The sequence below is a fragment of the Pan troglodytes genome, chromosome X, assembly GCF_028858775.2.
Source record: "Pan troglodytes isolate AG18354 chromosome X, NHGRI_mPanTro3-v2.0_pri, whole genome shotgun sequence".
Lineage (NCBI taxonomy): Eukaryota > Metazoa > Chordata > Mammalia > Primates > Hominidae > Pan > Pan troglodytes.
Genome location: NC_072421.2, coordinates 33,166,259 through 33,186,481, shown reverse-complemented (window position 1 = coordinate 33,186,481; position 20,223 = coordinate 33,166,259). Strand labels below are relative to the sequence as shown.

The 20,223-nt window shown below is 36.5% G+C and overlaps 1 protein-coding gene across 14 annotated transcripts in view; it reads left to right on the top strand.

Moving 5' to 3' along the window:
* Positions 1-20,223, top strand: part of DMD (dystrophin) — a 2,616,526-nt gene that overhangs the window by 1,132,928 nt on the left and 1,463,375 nt on the right. For all 14 annotated transcript variants that reach the window (XM_063804906.1, XM_063804905.1, XM_063804907.1 and 11 more), the window contains one exon: positions 7,280-7,399. In XM_063804906.1, the coding sequence (XP_063660976.1) occupies positions 7,280-7,399 (120 nt within the window). The remainder of the gene's footprint in view (positions 1-7,279; positions 7,400-20,223) is intronic.

Here is a 20,223-nt window from a genome sequence, read left to right as displayed (position 1 = left end):
GGTGCAAGAAGATGCTTGATATCATTTTGATTTTTTAAAAAATGTGTTAAGAACCACCTTGTGGCCTAGCACATTTTCAATTTTTGATAATGATCCATGTGCAGATGAGGATAATGTACATACTGTGGTTGTAGAATAGAATGTTTTATAAATGTCTGGCCTGGAAGGATATTAATACTTTATTTTACACACAAATAGATGTGTTCAAAGAGTTTAAGGAGTTGTTCAAGGTAACTTCCGTATTAATTGGTAGATTCTGATTTTAACTTTGACCTGTCTGCCTTTGAGACCATTTCTCTCCATTTTGAGATTCCAGTGAAGCTTGACTCCACCTGAGATCCTAGAGGCTAGAGCAGATGCAGAGAAGTGACGAAGAGATTTGAAGATGTTGTGGCATTTGTATTGCCAGGATTGGGAATGTCTAGATAGAAGGTACAGAGACTGAGTGCATATGAGTCTTCAAACATAGAGTCAGCAGTAGTGGTAGCTACACATTAAATACTCAGAATCAAAATGCTTAATGAAATAATTCATCACCATTACTCCTGTAGTTCTTTAAAACAGAGGAAAAAGGGACTATAAGGGAAACAGGAATATAGGCTTATGATAAGAATGGCAATACTGTCTGGGCAGGAGGATAATCATTGGAACTGAATTTCACAACTATATTCTGTTAGCAGCACAATGCATATCATTTCCTCTGTGCTCTGCCTGAAACATTCCACCCCAACTCTCTCCCAATAATCTTTTCTTTTTCAATAATTATTTTCAGTAAATGCATTTTATAATTATTTATTCAGTGTTATTGGTTTTTAATCTGATTTTAATTCTGTAAATATATGCAGAATGTATGGGTGGGTACATGCATGGATTGTAGAAAGAGTAGGAAAGGCAAGAGAATTGAGGGCTACCATTTCGTGATTAGGGACTGTCCTCACTCCATGACATATGTCTGCCCATGCAAATTTTTCTATGATAACCATCAGATCAGGTAGTTCGAACCTACTTTTATTAATGTAGTGTAAATAAATTGAAAGTTCAGGTATTATTTAAGAATTTAACACTTACTGTATATTTCTCCAGACCTTAAAACTTTGCTGTAACTTCACTTCTTTTCATGACTTTTGAAAAATCACATTCTCTTCCTGTACTTATGATGTCTATTAGAAAGGATGATAGTCAGAATGTATTAGGTGAGGGTGAAATAGATTAGTAGTAGGTTAGGTCATTGCAGTTTAGTTTCAAATCTTTGATATAAATATGGCTAAATATGAATTCTTTCAACTAATTAGATGCTAATATTTTTGCAATTATATTGTTTTCCAGGCAAAATGCAAAACAATTTTACCTTATTCAATCTTCTTAACTACATAAAGAAATAGGCAGTTTTATTATCTTAGTTTTACAAATTAGGAAGCTGAGGCTTGGTGTGGTTGATGACTTTCTCAAAGTTACATGATTGGTTATTTATGCTTCCAGGAATTACACATAGAAAATCTGATTTCAGATGCTACACTTTTGACTACAGTTTTACTGTCTCCTCATAGTCATGCACAAGTTTTGGTCAATCTATTTCATCCTATGTCCTTTTCTATATGTAGGAGTATATTAATTGTCTACTTTATTTTTAAAACAGTTTCTTTTCGTATTTATTGAGTCCCCTTCAGGCTATTGAGAAGCATTTAGTGTGCTTTTATAGCCTTTCAAATCTCTCCATTGAAACAGTCTTTCAGAACCCCCATTTGGTAGCTTAGGAGTTGGCAGAAACATAAACATTCATTTCTAACAAAAAGATAAAATCAGTGTGTTCTGATATAAGAACTAATAAAGATATTCAATCACATTTAAGTCAGTGAATATCAAAAGCTTTTCTAGGGTAGCCTATTGAGGAAGATTATTTAAAATATTCAGCAAATTTATAACAAAGTTATATACCGTAAATAGATCTTCATGGAAAGCTAGACAATACTGTGACCAGCCAGGCTTAGCAAAGTGAATATTTCACTGCAAATAAAATTGAAAGTCCTTTCCAGATCATTTCATTCAGGCCAGCAAGGGATATAGAGCCTAGCCCAGTGTCGAGGTGGTAGAAAGAATGGGGCATAGAGGAAAAGAGTGAAAAAAATAAATTACCTACCACCCCATCATTTCCCAAGAAATCCTAACACTTTCTGATCTGTACTTGAAGTTTTTATTTGAAAAAAAGTCAATTCCTGTCCAGATGTCTTGAATTCACATGATCATTAGTATCTAGGGATTTTTTTGTTCATGAGACAGCTTTTTTAAGATACTTCTTTCCTAGATGTTAGACTCAACTCTATTCCTAGAACCTTCTGAATTCTTAACGTCCTTTGCAAATTTTATGTTTGCTACAATTTTTTTCTCGTTAGTCTTTTCTGATGTGTGCATTTATTTAGATAAACTACAAACTACTTAATATTTGTAATTAAACATCTAAATATATTAATTTTAAAGTCATTTTTGGACAATAGATTGCCTTCCAATTCATGATGAGCAGCGTTCTGTGTTGTTTCTAGGGGTGTGTTTTGTGTGTGTGTGTGTGTTTGTGTGTGTGTGACCTGCAAGTACTGGCAATTAGCTGTTGGGTATTCAATGAAGTCGGAGGAGTAGTTAAAAAAAAAACAAAACTTTACATATAGGTAACAGCTGTTCTTTTCCTGTTCTTTCCATAGCTGAGTCTATGCTATGGCCAAAAGAAATAGACAAGTAAAACAAAAGCTTCTCCCATCGAATTTACAGGATACCCAACCTTGTTTTTGTTTTCTATTATACTGCCTTTCTATTAATTATTGCTCTTCACCTTTAAACATCAAATCAAAAATTTCCCTAGCCTTACATAATTCCATGTCTTTATTTCCTAAGTATTATTTTACATGTGTTCTAAGAAAGGGTAAAATAGCATAGGTCTACAATAAACAGTGTAGTGGCTCTCCAGTGTTTTTTCTAAGCCACTTTTGAAAACCAACTTGACATGGACAAGAGCCAGAAGAATTCAGTATCACTGATGGCATTTAAAAGAACTACAAGAAAAGTCATGTTTAAATAATAAAATTGGGAACATGTACTAAGGGAGAAACAAATTTTGTTAAGCCCTTTAACTAGAGACTTATTTACAAGAAATACAATTATTCACAGAGGTATAACAAAAACTGTTTGTCAAATCTAGGCATTCTTAATGTTAAATCTCACTGTTGGCCTTTTCTCTTGTCATAAAGAAAAAAATACATTATTTGACATTTGAGAACAAACATTGGTAACATTTGTATCTAATAATGGTAATGAAATTTAACTAGGAACATGATAGATGTTTGAAATCTGGTAAGTGTTACAAAAGCATTCCTTTAATAAAATAATGAAAATAAATGCATAATAAAGTACCTAGTATGTGTGTATATATGTGTATGTGTATGTACAATCTGGAAGCTTTTAATAAAGGAAAACATTTTAACAATATTATATTACAATATTTTAATTTGAAGGTATTATTTTCTGACAGACAAATATTTTTGTGTACTTCTCTAGGGATGCATCTATATTTGGAAACTATTTGGCTCATATTTCAGGCTTAATTAGCAAATCCAATATAAATCTCCATTGTATAAATTCATCTATGAAAAATTGAAATCCATAAGAAGTCAGTATTTAAAATTTTAATTAAATATAGCCTTACAACACTTTAGCATATTATTTTTTTTAAATACTCTTGAGAATTCATTTCTTTGCAGCTGGAGAAACAGGCAGGCATTCTTTACCCCAGTGATCAAGGCCTTTATTCATGGATTCCTAGTTTGGCAGAACAATTGAACTTTTTAACTCCAGCTTTTTATGTCTGGCGTTTCTGCTACTTGTAAGAATCAGTGTAAAAGTAAACCCTGAACGTTGTATAGTTTATAATTTGTATTTTGCTGATATTAAGGAGATTAGCTAATACAGTTATATTCACTAATATTTATTTCACATTTGAAGTCTGAGAAAATAGGAGACGTGCTTACTGTTTTACCATAGCTTTTGTCTTACAGCTATTTAGTGTGCTCAAAAAAGTCAGTTTAACCTTTTTTAGTTTAATTCCTAATTAGCTGAGAAAGAAGAAATACAATTTTAAAAAGTTATAGAGGAGAAGAGATACTGGAAATAACATTAAATCAAATGTACCTTATGCAAATCTACTCCAGCACTCTGGACTCTTCAACGTTCTTAGTCACTGTAGAGAGCCTTTCCCCACTCCTTTATTTCCTTGTACTCACCGTAAGTCCAGAGGGTTCTTGTGTTTGATTTTAATGCTATCATCTCACAACTCGCTTTAGTGGTACTTTACGTTAGCACTTCTGCCAAGCATAAAATATAAACCCTTGATCAATATGGCAAGAATGCCATTTCCAATTATAAAACAAATAGATAAACGAAACAAAATCAGAACAAGTAAGTAATGGAGAATATAGTACGTTTGATCACATAGACTTTAAAAGACTCAATAAGAGTTGGATTCATTCCATGGATCCAATGTTTTTCTTACACTTCTTAAGTAAAATATATTAAAATTGTGAAAAAGCAATTTACATGTAAAAATGAAAGCTGGCATTATTTACTTGTAATTTTGTAATATATGTAATTATATATACTCATTTAAGGACAGAAAAGAATTGACTAAATTCAGAAAACCAGCTTATGATACACTGGCCACCAAATTATCATTTTAATTGTTATTTGAAACATTCCTGGCTGACACCTTCAAAATGTTCCCAGTCCTGTCTTATATAACTCAGAAAACACAGACTCAACATGACTGTCAAGGACAACTCTGAATTTTAATGTTTCCGTTTTTGGCCTCATGGCAAAAAGAGTTTTATTAACCATTATAAGCTCTGGAATGTCAAAGGCATGATAGGCAGTATAGATTGCACACACAAAATAGATGCATAGTCATTTTATTCTAAATTGCTTCACTTGAAAATGTAGTATGAAAATCTAGAGAGACGAAGTAAAAAGAAGTGATTTTATAGTGTTCTAAAATGTTGAGGCTTGGAAAATAAGAAGCCTAGGATAAAAATGCTCATGCATTTGAGATTGTGATTCAGCCATCCTAATAAGTTCCCTTCCACCTGCCATAGAGTTTGAATACCTAAGAGCTAGACTGATAGGTGCTAAGCACTGTTGTTTTGCAAGTAGGGACAGCACGTTTGCCAGAAAGTAACGGGAAATGTCCCAAACTTGTTTCTCCACTCTTGTGTTATGTAACAAAATGTTCTAAGAAACAAAGTAGTTGGCTAGAAGTCTCAAATAGCTATTCAGAGAAATCCCAATAATAAATAGTGTAACAGGGTAAGGTCTTATGGGATCTGGAGCACCCAGGCAACATACCTTCGTTCTAGAGTAGCCTCCTTTGTTTACCCCTAATTTATTCCTGTGTTTACCCCTGTTCATCATTACAAAATAATTGTACATCATGTTTTTAAAAAGATTGGAAATACTGTTTTGTGACAGCCTCACTTAATAGGGGGAAATGATTTTTTCAGAGCCACATTTGTAAGTTAGAAAGGCAATATTTGAATTATTCTGGTTTTATCCCAGGATTCAGTTGAGACCAAGTGGTTATTTTCTGTTGAGGTTAGTGTAATTGTGATTACACCAAAAATCACTAATTCTTCCTATTATATTGTAATCTTTGTGCAATCAGGAAGGAACCAACTCATCTTTGCATGTTTTCCCCAAACCCCCACATGGTACCATTTATCTGACAAATGTTTATTGATCTTTATTTGCTTGTAATACATAGTGAGAAGGACAGAGGGCATCTCTGTTCTAGTGGACTGCCTATTATAGTAAGTAGAGACAAAAGGACTAAGCTGATACATAAGAAATTATTGAGTAGTGACAATACTATGATTAAAAAAATGACAGAAATGGTGAATTACTAGGGAGCAACATTGGATAGTTTGATCATGAAAAGCTGCTCTAGGTAGGTGACACTTATATTGAGTCCTGAATGATAAAGAAATGATTTAAACATCTGGAAGAAAAGCAATCCTGGTAGAGGGAACAGCTTGACACATTTTTGGAAGAGAGACAAAGGAAGTCATTCTGAAACACTGTGAGGGCGAGAATGGTATACAATTAGACTGGTGAGGTAGGCAGGTGCTAGATCATATAAGAATTTCAGGTAGAGAAGTTAAATTTTCTTTCTTAGTATGATAGAAATCTATTGGTTTTTATAAATCGGACTGACATCTGATTTGTAGTTTGAGCGGAAGAGAAAAAATGAGTAAAGGAGCTAAAAAGTAGTGTATAGGCCAGGCACAGTGGCTCACGTCTGTAATCTCAGCAGTTTGGGAGGCTGAGGTGGGTAGATTACCTGAGGTCAGGAGTTTGAGAGCAGCCTGGCCAACGTGGTGAAATCCCGTCTCAACTGAAAATACAAAAAATTAGCTGGGCGTGGTGGTGTGCACCTGTAATCTCAGCTACTCGGGAGGCTGAGGCAGGAGAATCCCTTGAACCTGGTAGGTGGAGTTTGCAGTGAGCCAAGATCATGCCATTGGCATTCCACCCTGGGTGACACAGTGAGAATCCGTCTCCAAAATAGAAAAAAAAATAAAAAAAGTAGCACATAGGTAGGAGGGTAATCAAGAGAAGGTGTCAAGAATGAGGGAGTGGCCAATTAGGTTAGTAATCAACATGTCAAGTAAGACGCTATAACAAATGGTTATTGAATTTAGGAACATGAAAGTTGATGGTGTCCTTTACAAAAGATATTTCAATGGGTTAGTGGGCAAAGTGATTAGTAGGATAAATATGTAGACACAGTAACTATAGGATACATTTGTTTTTTTTTTTTTTTTTCAGTGAAGAGGAACACATAATAGGACAGTAGCAGGACCGGTTTGTTGGATCAAGAGTTTGTTTTATTTTTATGGTAATGGAGAAGTTCAGTAGAGAAGAAGAGCCTGAAAATGCCAGAAGTGCTGATAGTTGTAGGAAAAAATTCCTTGAAAGGGAGAAAGGGGGTGGGACGAGAAGGAGAACATCCTGCTGTACCTTTCTTAACATTTGTCTTCTCTACATACTTTCCAGTTAAATTAACAATAGAACATATAAATTTTGCTGAGCGTCATAGCAGAAAATTGGCTTGGAATGGTTTTAGTTTAATAAAAATTAGGATTACCTGAGATGTAGCAGAAATAAATTTCACCATTTGAGAGCAAATCATTTCAACACACATGTAAGAATATCATTTTAACTTCCTTTAAAACATTTTATCTTTCAGGTGCTTCAAGAAGATCTAGAACAAGAACAAGTCAGGGTCAATTCTCTCACTCACATGGTGGTGGTAGTTGATGAATCTAGTGGAGACCACGCAACTGCTGCTTTGGAAGAACAACTTAAGGTCAGATTATTTTGCTTAGTAAACTAAATATGTCCTTTAAAAGAAATATAACTTGAAAAGTATTTTAAAAATTTAGAATGCAATTTATATATTAAAATACTTAGAATACAATATGTGTACAACATACACACACTCATAATCAGCTAAAGTGCTGTGATTTAAAGAATTCCATAATTCTGATACAATAGTAACTAACTGCAGATGGGTAAAATCTAATACTTTACCAGAAAATTTCAATTAATATTAAATAAGGCTGGGAAGCAGGGTTTGAAGGGAGGTTACTGGTTAAAAAAAAATTTAAATGCAGACATTTTTCTAAGGCATGGAGTATTTCCATTTAAAATAACAATTGAAAGCACCCATTTCATCATTAGCTGACCCAGCGTGAATAGCTTTTCAATATAATTCATCCAAGGTGATGCTTGTGTGGTTTAGGCATCTTGAAAAACAGTCCGTGGAACTCACAGATGGTTGTATGGTGGGCCTATACTCTTCTGTATTTGTTTTCTACTTGCTTTCATTTTCACCTTATTTTCTGCCTTTATTTCTTTGGCCCAAAGACATCTACTAAATATCGGTAAATGTACTGATTATCCCTAATTTGCTTAAACTCTGTCTGCATTTGTCCATGATTGCATACCCCTTTAATGGCTACTGCCTTCCAGCCTCCTCTTTTGTCTTCAATCTTCTTTCCTCTTTTGATGTTCTCATTTTGCCTCTATATAGCTCTGTAGTGTCATGTGACTTTAAGATAATCTAGACTAGTATCTGAAAGGGCAGCATTAAAAGGAATCAAGTGGAGAGAAAGCCCTTGCTATAACTTTTCTTTCATTCCATCCCATCAGTTCCCTCAGTCCCAAAAGAATCCATGCTTGAGTTCTATACTTTATTTAACTATTGGCTGGAATTGTCGTGGAATGCTCTGCTTCCATTTGACTTTGAAACAGAGATGATTCTTAGGTTCTTTGCAAGTGATATAATCTTGTCTTACCTAGTTTTTAAAAGCAAGAAGAAGAGGACGAGAAGATGGTACAGAAGGAGGAGTAAGGAGAAATCATAAAGTATTAAAAGATTGATAAAGTATAAAAACATAAAAAAAATAAATTTAACACAAATACCCTGGGTATATTATAATTCTAGGGTAGCTTCAGAGACTGTGGACTTTAATATGTTTAATACTGGACTGAGAGGGATTCTGGTAGACGTAATTAGAAGAATTACAGGAAAGAGAAACAGGTATTTGGATCCCCTAAAAGAAAAACAATCATCAGGACTCAGAGAAGGATCTTAGCAGGCTTTTTATTAGAGCAGAGTCTGGCTATCCATAACTTATTCCTCAAAACCTATTAGTGTTGAGTGCCCATCTCACAACTTCTCTTCCTTCGCCCTGGCATCCCACATCACCACAATTCCTTCATCCATTGCACTACAATTCTGTTGAAATGCCATCCAGAGGCTCAAAAAGGATAGCCAGCTGTCTTTGGTAAAGAGGTACAGATGGGGGAAAGTAGGAAGGGAAGTCCCCATTTAGTCCAATAAGGAAGAGAGATGCATACTTAACACCCTGAGTTAGAACTCTAAAAATACTTCCAATAGGATGTATCTGCATGTATTGATTTATTCTGTAAATTCTATTATGATGATATTTTAGGATTTCTCTAACTTTAAAATACTTTTAGAGTCTTCTTTGGAAAAGGTTTGAAGAAAACCAAAGACAGGTCAGAATATATGCTTAGAGATTCTGAAAGATGACATAGCTTATGAAGTGTAATATTCTGAAAAGTGTACTCTCCGATAATTAGATTCTTTCTCTCAAAGGTTCAGCTTGTCCCTCAGCAATGTTACCGCAGATTAGAGTCTTGTCCTTAACTTTAGAGGCTTCCAGGATGTCAGTGCCCAGAGAGTCTGTTTCATAGGCAGTGATGCCAGTTAACTAATTTGATTGAGAAATATTTTTATAAACTAAATTTTATAACTAAAATTGGTCATTTATATAGTCTTCAGTTTTAGAGGTCATTACCACATCTCTTTCTAAGCATTCCACATCCCAGTTGAATTTTTTTCAACAAGTACTCGTTATGTTCTTACTATGTCCCAGGGATTGTGTTGGGTAACCAGGTAAGACAGTTAAAAAAAAGAATTTGTCACTATCTACCCTGGTTGCGATGGGTAATTTGAGAGCCTACTGCCTTCCTTGGAACCCTGGAACAGTGGTGACTATATCTCAGGCTCCCTCTTTGTAGTAGAATGCTAATTCCTTGTCATCCATGGTCACTATGATAGGCAGGTAGGCATGGGAACTGCGCTCTTGGTACATGCAATCCAGTATAAAAATAGACATTAATAAAGTATTTTAAAAAATGAGCAAATGTTAAAGAATGGATGCAACTTATTTATAAAGGCAAAAAATAAGCTTTTGTGACAGGAAATTACTCTGACTTAGACTGAACTTTGAACGCAACAGATGATTCCTGAGGAAAGTTTTCTTTAAGCTAAGATCTAAATAATACATTGGAGGAAAATGGATAAAGAGTGCATGTAAGTGTCATGGGATCCTTGGGTGTCACTTTGCCACCCAGAAACCCCTGTGGCCGGCAGCACCTCTGTCTGGATTTTGCTTGTGCCCACTGGGCTCCTTCCACCCACTCAGCCTGGCAGGCTGTGCTTGGCTTGCACTACTGGCCCGGATCCCCATGCCTGCCAAGGGCAAGCCAGGCACGGAGCAGTAAGAGGTATGTGAGCAAGCAAACATGAGGCCTGGCCACTGTGCACAGACAGGCATGCCAGCTGCAGCGGAAGGCAGCTCCAGGCACCAGTACTAGTGGCAGCTCCATGTGAGGCTGTGGCTGGACCAGATGTACCACAAGTAGCTTCTGCTGCAGGCACCAATGTCTGGACAGGGGATCGCGGTGGCACCTGAAAGCTCAGAGACACCAGGAACCACAGAGCCCCAAGGAGCGTGTTACAGCATGCCACAACCCTGGCTTGAGGAGCCCCAAGGTTTGGGCTCTGCAAAAGGCCACAGCTCTTCTCTGTTTCTCATTGCCCATAGCATGGTGAGTGGGGGGCATGTTTCAGCCCTGTTTTTGTTACAGCTCTTTTTGTCCTGCCATTCAGCAAGTCCTGAGTTCTTGTCCCATGTCCAGGAAGAATGAGGTACATGGACAACTGGAGGGTGAGCAAGGTGGAGAGGAGCTTCACTGAGCGAGAGAACAGCTCTCAGGATACCATGGTGGGTAGCTCCTTTCCACAGGCAGGTCGTCTCAGGGAGTGTGCAGCTGTGAGTAGAGAGGAGACCCATGGTGGGTGGCTCCTTTATGCAGGCCGGTCATCCTGAAGAGTCAAGGAGACACAAAGTAGGTAGCTCCTTCCTGCGGCTGGTAGTCCCAATGTCTAAGTTTGTCTGAGTCTGGGGTTTTTATGGGCTCGGAAGGGAGGAGGTACATGCTAATTGGTCCATGGACATCCATGGATAGGCCCAGAAAAAGCACCATAAGTTCTCATTCTGGGCCACAAACTCCACCCAGAACTGGCAGCCCAGCCCCCAGGCTTCAGGCCATTCTTGGCTTGAAGGAGGGGTTTCTCCGTGGATCTGCCCCTTTCTGCCCAGGAGCCAGTCTGCCTCCTGCCACCATCAACATTCCATCCATGTAGCCTAGGCAGTTTATACCAAGGGGTACCTGCAGGCCCACACCGAACCATCCTCAGTCCCCACTCAGCCTCTCTCCCATGCTCATCAGTGCCCAAAGTCCAGAGGGGCCCAAGGCAGCAGGGGGCTGGCATGCCAGCACTGTCCCGAGCACACACATAACCAGTCAGGTTGCGACAACACCTGGGCTTGGTGGCAACTTTGCTTCTCCCAGGAGCCAGTGCGGGGAGCGAGGAGATGCCAGGGAGTGGGAGCAGGCACTTCTTAGTATGTGGAGGCAGGGGGGCTTCCCAGGCCCCCAAGAGCGCAGGAATGCCCAGGTCTGGAGCTGTGGCTGGGTGGCTGCAGCTGCACCTGGAAGCATGGGGCTCCCACCCTGCCAACTCAGTAGGGAGCAGCGCTCCTGCTTGTTCCTGGCCCTTGGTTGCTCCACAAAGTGCACAGCCCTGGCCACACCTCCCTTGCTGCAGCTGGCATCTTTGCAGTGGCCGCTCCAGACAGGCTGCTGCTGCCATCATAAGGGAGATTGGTGGAGGTGGGTAGAGTTTCTAGGATGGATAAATGGTAAATCAAGAGAGCGTGGTTTATAAAAACTTGCATGAAAAAAGACTATAAAAAGACCATAAAGAAAGCCTTTTGTTCTTGGGAGATAACTGTTTCTAAAAAAGAAAGAAGGAGAAACATGGTTAAGCCCATAGCTTATAGAAGATGCTCTAATGAAAATGTCTTCCAAAGAAAAAGCAAAACCATTAAAACCCTATTTTTAGGTATGTTATTCTGTACAAGTTAAAAGTTAAGAGCCAACTATAGATGTATTGAAGGTCTGTGTGGTCATAGAACCAGGAGAATTTCTGCCATATAAAAGGCATTTGAATTATTTTGTTAAAATACTTTAATATTGAAGTTACTGCCTAATATTTTGGAGAATTAAAAGTATATGAAAAGAATGAGGCCAGGTACAGTGGCTCACACCTGTAATCCCAGCACTTTGGAAGGCTGGGGAGAGAATATTGCTTGAGCCCAGAAGTTCAAAGATTAGCCTGGGCAACATAGCAAGACTATCATATCGTATTTTGATTTTCCTAATAAAAATAATTATAAAGAATGGATAAAGACAGAGTGTATTAAGGTTCTCTAGAAGGATAGAACCAACTGGATGGATGGATGGATGGATGGATAGATAGATAGATGTATATATGTGTATATAAAATATACATTTAGGAGTTTATCATGGAGAATTGACTCACATGATTACAAGGTGAAGTCCCATGATACGCCATCTGCAAGCTGGGAGAAGAGAGAACCTAGTAACCTGGTGCAGTCCAAGTCCAAAAGCTTCAAGACCAGAGAAGCTGACAGTGCAGCTCTCAGTCTGAGGCCAAAGGCCTTAGAGCCCCTGGGAAATCACTTGTGTAAGTCCCCCAGTCCAAAGACTGGAGAACCTGGAGTCCTGGAGTCTGATGTCCGAGGGCAGGAGGAGAGGAAGCCAACTGCCCCACAGGGCACAGGAAGAGAGTGAGTAAACTTACCAAGCAAGCTACTTTATCCCTCTTCTCCTGGCTTTGTTCTAGTCTAACTGGCAGCTGATTGGGTGGTGCCCACCCACATTGAGGGTGGGCCTTCCTCTCCCAGTCCACTGGTCCACTTGTCAGCCTTCTTTGGCTACACTCTCACAGACACACCCGGAAGAAACAATACTTCATCAGCGATCTAGGCATCCCTCAATTCCGTGACGTTGACACACAATATTAACCGTCACAACAAGTATTCTATTTTCAAGAAGGAAAACCTGGAAAACACAATTTTGGATCAGATTATTAAACATGAGGCCGTGCTCACTGGTATGGTTTCTCACTTATCTCATGCAGTTAATAAACATATTTATTGCCTGAAGGAATAATTTTTGCAGATGAGATAGTTTTCTAAGAACTAAGCTACATTCGCTAAAATTGAGTCATGTAAACCAACTTTATATCAGATGACATTAAACAATTTGTAGAAATACTTTGTGGTAGTATTAAGACAAATTATTTTGTTAGACTTATTAAATTGGCTGATCCAATGGAATGGAATGAATATGAGGTATTCTGATTTTCCTAAAGGTTTTAGCAAAGCCTCTGCGTGATACTGTTTATTGGCAAGGTGAGTCTATCTTTCTCTATGAGTGTTCGTGGGTGAGTCTGTGTTTTAATATATTCCTTTCTAGTATCTGATTTACGTGCTGAAAATTCTGGGGAAGGAAGCCATTTGAGGATTTAGCTGGGGCTCTGTGTAAAGTGTGCCCCTGTAGGAGTGGTTAATGGAATATTTCTGCTCCCATATTAACTTAGAAGGTTTATAGCTATGTCCTGAGGAGTTAGAATATCGTATACAAATGTTACATCCTATTGTTTTAAGTCAGAAAACTCATGTTTATAGTTCGAAATGTTGCTGCTTTTTAAAAATGCAAGTAGTATAAATCAACTGAATTAGTTTGAGATACAAAGGGTCTGACTTCCCATCTATAGATATAAATGTAAATATATATAAATGTAAGTGTGTAAAAATACATGTAATTTTGTCTGTATAAAAATATATGTATAAATGTGTATATAGTTAAATTTATATACATCTCTTTACGTTTCTATATATATACATACGTACATCTTTGTGCATATGTATATATATGTATATACATACATATACATAAACATAAGCACATATGAGATACAGTGCACATTCTTACTTTGAAACAAGCTTGATATTAAGGATGATACAGATTCTTAGTTAATGCAATCACAGACTGTGATATAGTGTCTAGATTACATGAACTAATAATTATACTCTATGCTGATTTGAATACACTGTATTTTATGCCCACGATTGGAACTCTATCTTAGCAGGATTTTCTCAGATGGCAGCATCCTGTGAAGAATATTTGTAGAGTGGGTGATTATTTAATTAAAAAATAACTAATCATAGGGAAATGGCACATGAACACTATTGTGATGGTGAAAAAGGAAGGCACTTTCTCTATGGTTTTTCAAAATGTCATAATATCAGAAACAGACAGAAGTTGGTAACTCTGGATGTCTTCTGCCCAGATCTTTCCTGAGTCCATTTTCTTCTAATTATCTTCTGAACATATCCTTGAAGTCCAAACAACACTTCAAACTCAACAAGATGAAACTTACCTCACTGTACATTGCCTTCCTTTAAACCTGCTTTCCTTACTGAATTTCTTATTTTTGTTATTGCACTAGCACTTATCATGACACCTGTACCAGAAACCTAGAGTCATCCCAAATTCATCCCTGTCCTTTCCCTTATGAGCCCTTTGCATGCAATGTCAAATTATTTCTTAACCTTATCTTGTATTTATTATTTCATCTTTGTTCTTGTCAACATTTCTTAAGGTATAGGCCATATCATAAGCCCCCAAAGTCCTTGCCTTCAGTCTTACCGCTCTTCCATCCAATCTCCACATTGAAGTCAGTGTGGGTTCCCAAGAGCCTGTTTAATCGTTCTCCTTTGCTTAAAATCCTGAGTCACTTTCCAGATTCTGATACTTTGGCCTACAAGGTATTTGATTACCTGACTCCTACCTGTCTCTCTAGACTTGTCTCATGTTATCTGCTTTATGTCCCTCAACCTGCATTTGATTCATACAAGCTGTTTCTGATACCCTGTATGTTACCACCTCTTTGCACATACCACCGGGTTTAAACAGACGACTCTGCTTCATAAGATCTGCTTTGATAATTTCATCTATGTATAGAAAACTCATTTCAAGTTTTCCTCCATGAAATTGGCCACTCTACCTAGTGATGACTACTCCCTCTTTGTGCCATATCTGTACCCTAATTATGTCTGTTTGGGCACCGATCATATACTTTTGCAGTTAATATTAATGTGGTTTACTCTTTTATTAGAATCTAAATTACATGAGATGTGTCTTACACATTCTTGCCTGCATTGTCAGATACAAGTAATCAGTAATTCTTGTAAGATAACTGAATGAACCTATGAACAGACGGTTGGATATAATTCCAAGAAAGATTTTTTGACTTAAAAGGGAGAGCTTTTTGTTGTAAGGTAATTAAGAGGAGAAACTCTAGAAATAGACCCTTCCTGCTCTGTTCCTTGTCTACAGTATACCTTTGGGCAAGTCACTTAACCATCCTTGGCTTTAGTTTCCCCATCTTTAATATGAAGATTGTATTAGAACCTACATTATCAGATATCTGTAAAGGGTAAAAGGGTAGTTGAGAAGCTAAAGCATTTAAAAATCACTGAAATATAGTGAGCAATAATAATATTAGTTACTATTATTATCATCATCAGCCCAGAGCATTCTTACAATGTAATAAGAGTTGTGGAAAGTGGTGAGCTGTTCTTCATTAATAATATTTAACACAAACTGGAATCTCATCTTCAAGTATGTTTTAAAAGAGGTGACATACTGAGTGGGAAGTTAGACTTGATAACCTCCAATGTCCCTTCCAATACAGGTGGAGTGCAAGAAAATAAAAGGAAATACTGCCCAATCTTATCTAGTAGAAGCATAATTCTCCCTCATTCTGTAGAGAACTTCAGCTTTAAAAAGCATGATTCTCAAAATTACTTTCGTAAGAAAAAACAATCTGAAGATAATGGCAAAATATAAAGAAATCAAACACTACATTCTGCCAATTATTTTGACCAACAATGATAATTTTTAAAGGTGACAAATCTGGATAATTAGACAATAAGAATGACAGACATTTAATGGTAACATCTCTTTGGACATTGTTGTTAGTGTCGTTAATAGTTTTAACTTGTGAAACATGAGTATCACACAGGTTACAAAGGGAATGTGCTATATCTCAGTTACAAAGAGAATGTTAAAATAACAAAGCCACTTGGAAAGAAAATGCTATACTGTGAAAGGTAGTTGTTCAGAAAGACGATAAAGTCAGATTTTTCTCTCATCACCTAAATGTCAGTTAGGTAACTGAAATTTTTATAGTACATATCTTCGGGATAGTATGAGAAAGAAAATTTTATAGAATGTTAGACCCTATCAAATTAAGAAATAGAAGTTATTTATGAAGAGGAATATGGTTGAAATTTTGACGTTTCACTCTAGTTCCTAATTTTATATTTGGTGAATTAAATACATTTTAAAAAAACTTTAAATGTGATGGAAATAATCCACAAAGCTAAGCATCAACATTTGTTGCCGATGAAGCAATAAGTATAATTATTAGCTTGCTTATTATTTTTCAGGAGTTTTACATGCTTTGTATGTAATGCCGACCCTATATCACAAATGAGAAAGCCAATGCATAACGAAGTTAAATCCAAGTTCCTATAGCTTGCAGGTGGCAAGGCTGACACTGGTATTCAGATGTGTGACAACTCAACCTGAGATTTCTCCTAAACTCTCAAATTCATAGTAGAAAATTGCTATGTGGCCTTGAGAAAATTATGTGATTTTTTTCAGTTTTGGTTTACTAATCAGCAAAGGGGGAATACAGAAACCTATGTAACACAGTAATGTATTCGTACCTGTAAATTTAACTCATTCATGCAAATACTATCTATCTGTATAAAATGCAATATATATTCATATATATATGAATATATATAGCATTTGCATGAATGAGTTAAATTTACAAGTACAAATATATATAATATAAACATATATATTTATTTATTTTAGCACGTGTCACACTCAATTGCATTAGTACATAAATATTTTTCTCTTCTAGAACAACACTGTTCTAGAAGAGAATGGTTTATATATATATATAGTTTATATAAGCAGTATATATATATTAACATCTGTCACACTCGATTGCATTAGTATATAAAATTTTTTTCTTTTCTAGAACGACACTGTTCAGTAAGGAAGTTGCTATACACCTTTGGCTATTTTGAGCACTTGAATTGTGACTGGTATGCTTGAGGAACTGGATTTTTATTTTTATTTACTTAAATATAAAATGGCACATGATTCAGTTATTAGAAAACTTTTGAGTATGTTTCGATCAGCTTTGATATGTGCATTGTTTTTTCAACTGCACATTGTATCAAGTATAAATAAATGTTGAATATTCTAATGAAATTTGAACATCCAAAGCCAATGTGTTGTAAGTATACAGTTAACGCTAGATTTCAATTTATGTTAATACACGGTCTCTTGTAATACATTTGGCAAATAGGGTGTTAGGTAGATTTGAAAGAACACAATGTCTGGATTACTCAATCTGTTTTCTATTCTGACTTTATAATTTATGAGTTGAACAATAAATTCTCTCATGATAAAAATTATCAAAGGAAACTCAAAGGTAACAGTGATCATAATACCCACCATACAAAATTACAGGGGAAATATAAGCAAGTATGCTGGAACAATAATATTCTTTTTTTTTTTTGAGATGGAGTCCTGCTCTGTCACCCAGGCTGGAGTGCAGTGGCGCGATCTCGGCTCACTGTAAGCTCTGCCTCCCGGGTTCATGCCATTCTCCTACCTCAGCCTCCCGAGTAGCTGGGACTACAGGCGCCTGCCACCACGCCTGGCTAATTTTTTGTATTTTCTGTAGAGATGGGTTTCACTGTGTTAGCCAGGTTGGTCTTGATCTCCTGACCTCGTGATCTGCCAGCCTCGGCCTCCCAAAGTGCTGGGATTACAGGCGTGAGCCACCACGCCCGGCCACCCGGCCAATAATATTCTTTATGAATGCAAGTGTTAATACATTTACAAAAAATTTTTAAGTTTATTGATACATAATATTTGTACATACTTATAGAGTACATGTGATATTTTGTTACACTGTTGTATATAATTATATAGTCTTCCTACTCTGCTATCGAACATTAGAACTTATTCCTTCTATCTAAGCGTATGTACCCATTAAACAACCTCTCTTCATTCCATCCACACAGCCTTCCCAGTCTCCAGTATCTATCATTCTAATCTCTAGCTCTATGAGATCAAATTTTTTAGCTCCCACATGTGAATGAGAACATGTGGTATTTGTCTTTCTGTGCCTGCTTATTTAACATAATGACCTCCAGTTCCATTTATGTTGTTGCAAATAGCTATATTTCATTCCTTTTTATGGCCAAATAACATTGCATTATGTATATATAACCTGTTATCTGTTTATCTGTTGATGGTTCTGAAAAAAAAATGCAAACTTTAGGGTACTTTTTTAATTGAAGTATCAAGCAAAGGACGTAAGTTATAATTATAGCTTAAAGACTTATTACAGAAGTAACATACTATGATTCCACATACAGAAAAAGATAGTATGTTACCAGCAACCAGGAAACCTCCATCAAGCCCTATGGTATCATAAACTCTTCCCATCTCCTCAAAGGTAACATGTATCTTGAGTTATAGTGCTGCAGGTTAGTCTTGCTATATTTTTAACTTGATGTAAATGAAACTTTTATATATGCAGTTTTTTAACTGGCTTTTTTCACTGGATACTATATTTGTGAGATTCACTATGTTGCATATAGCATTACTTTATTAATTTTCATTGCTGGATAGAATTACTTTGTATGAATATTCCACATTTTACATATTCTGTTCAGAAAATTGGGGTTGTTTCCAGTTCGGAAGCATTACAAATAATTCATCTATCAACATAAATTGTACGTATATATCAACATAAATTGTACGTATATTTTTGTGTATATATGTAAACTTTTGTATTAGGTATTTACCTAAGAATAGAATTTCTTAATCATTGGGTATATGCATATTTAGCTTTCAAGATATTAACAAAGGGTTTTCCAAAGTTTTATAAATTCATATTCTCACCAGTAGTAAATGAAAGTACAAACTGCTTCATATCTTCTTGAATACTTGTTTGTTAAACTTTTTAATTTGAGCCTTTCTGGTGACTTTATAATGTCATCTCTCATTTTTCATTTGTATATACTGATGACCAGTGAGGCTGAATACTATTCCAGTTGTTATTGGCCATTTAAATGAACTCTTCTCTGAAATGCCTGTTTTTCTACTGGATTTTCTATATTTCTCTTAGTGATTTATTTTAGTTTAAAATATATATATTCTGGATATTCTTTGTTGTTTATATTACATTTTTCTTTTTGAATGGGTACCTTGCCTTTTCACTCCGTAATGATATATCTCTTCATAAACAGAAGTTTAAATTTAACATAGTTCACTTCAATATTTTCTGTTATGTTTAGTGTACTTTTGTCCTCAGTTTAAAAATAAAACTCTCTACTTTAAAATTCTGAAGCTATGGTCCTGGGTTGCTATATAGGAACTGTTTTACCTTTCGTATTACAATCCACCTATCATTACAGGTATGAGGAAGGGATGAATGTCCATTTTTTCCCATATAGATCCAACTGAAACAACAAGTTGGCACTGTAGAATATTGAGGAAAGGATGGTCTTATTGCAAAGATTTTCAATAAGACCATCCTTTCCTCAATATTCTGTGGTGTCATCTTTGACGAAAATATTAGAAATAAAATGCCTATACATGCATGGATCAGTTTATGGACTCTAATCAGTTTTATCTCTCTACTTGCCTATCCTCATGCTAATTCCACATTGTTTTAATTACTATAGCATTATGACAAATTTTAATATATGGTAATATTTTTTTGAGATGGAGTTTCACTGTTTTTCTACCCAGGCTGGAGTGCAGTGGCAAGATCTCAGCTCAATGCAACATCCGCCTCCCTGGTTCAAGCAATTCTCCTGCCTCAACCTCCTGAATAGCTGGGTTTACAGGTGCCCACCATCATGCCCGGCTAATTTTTTTTGTATTTTGAGTAGAGACAGGGTTTCACCATTTTGGTCAGGCTGGTCTTGAACTCCTGACCTCAGGTGATGTGCCAGCCTCTGCCTGCCAAAGTGTTGGGATTACAGGCGTGAGCTACCAGGCCCAGCCTGTATCTGGTAATATTGTAAAAGAAAAATTGCACCAGACAAACAGGCAAGAAAGACTTTAGTCAGGACTACTGAAATATGGATCAAGACTATTGCCATAGGAGAGAGAGATGGAAATCATTTCTACTGAAAGAAAGATAGGAGAGAATTTAAGCACTGAGGAGAGCTAGTAGAAAAATACTGGAAGATATTAGGGGGTTAGGATGGTGATTAGGCAATCTGTGATTGTTAATTGGCGCTTAATGAAGTTAGGCTCCTACAGTCCCTCAGA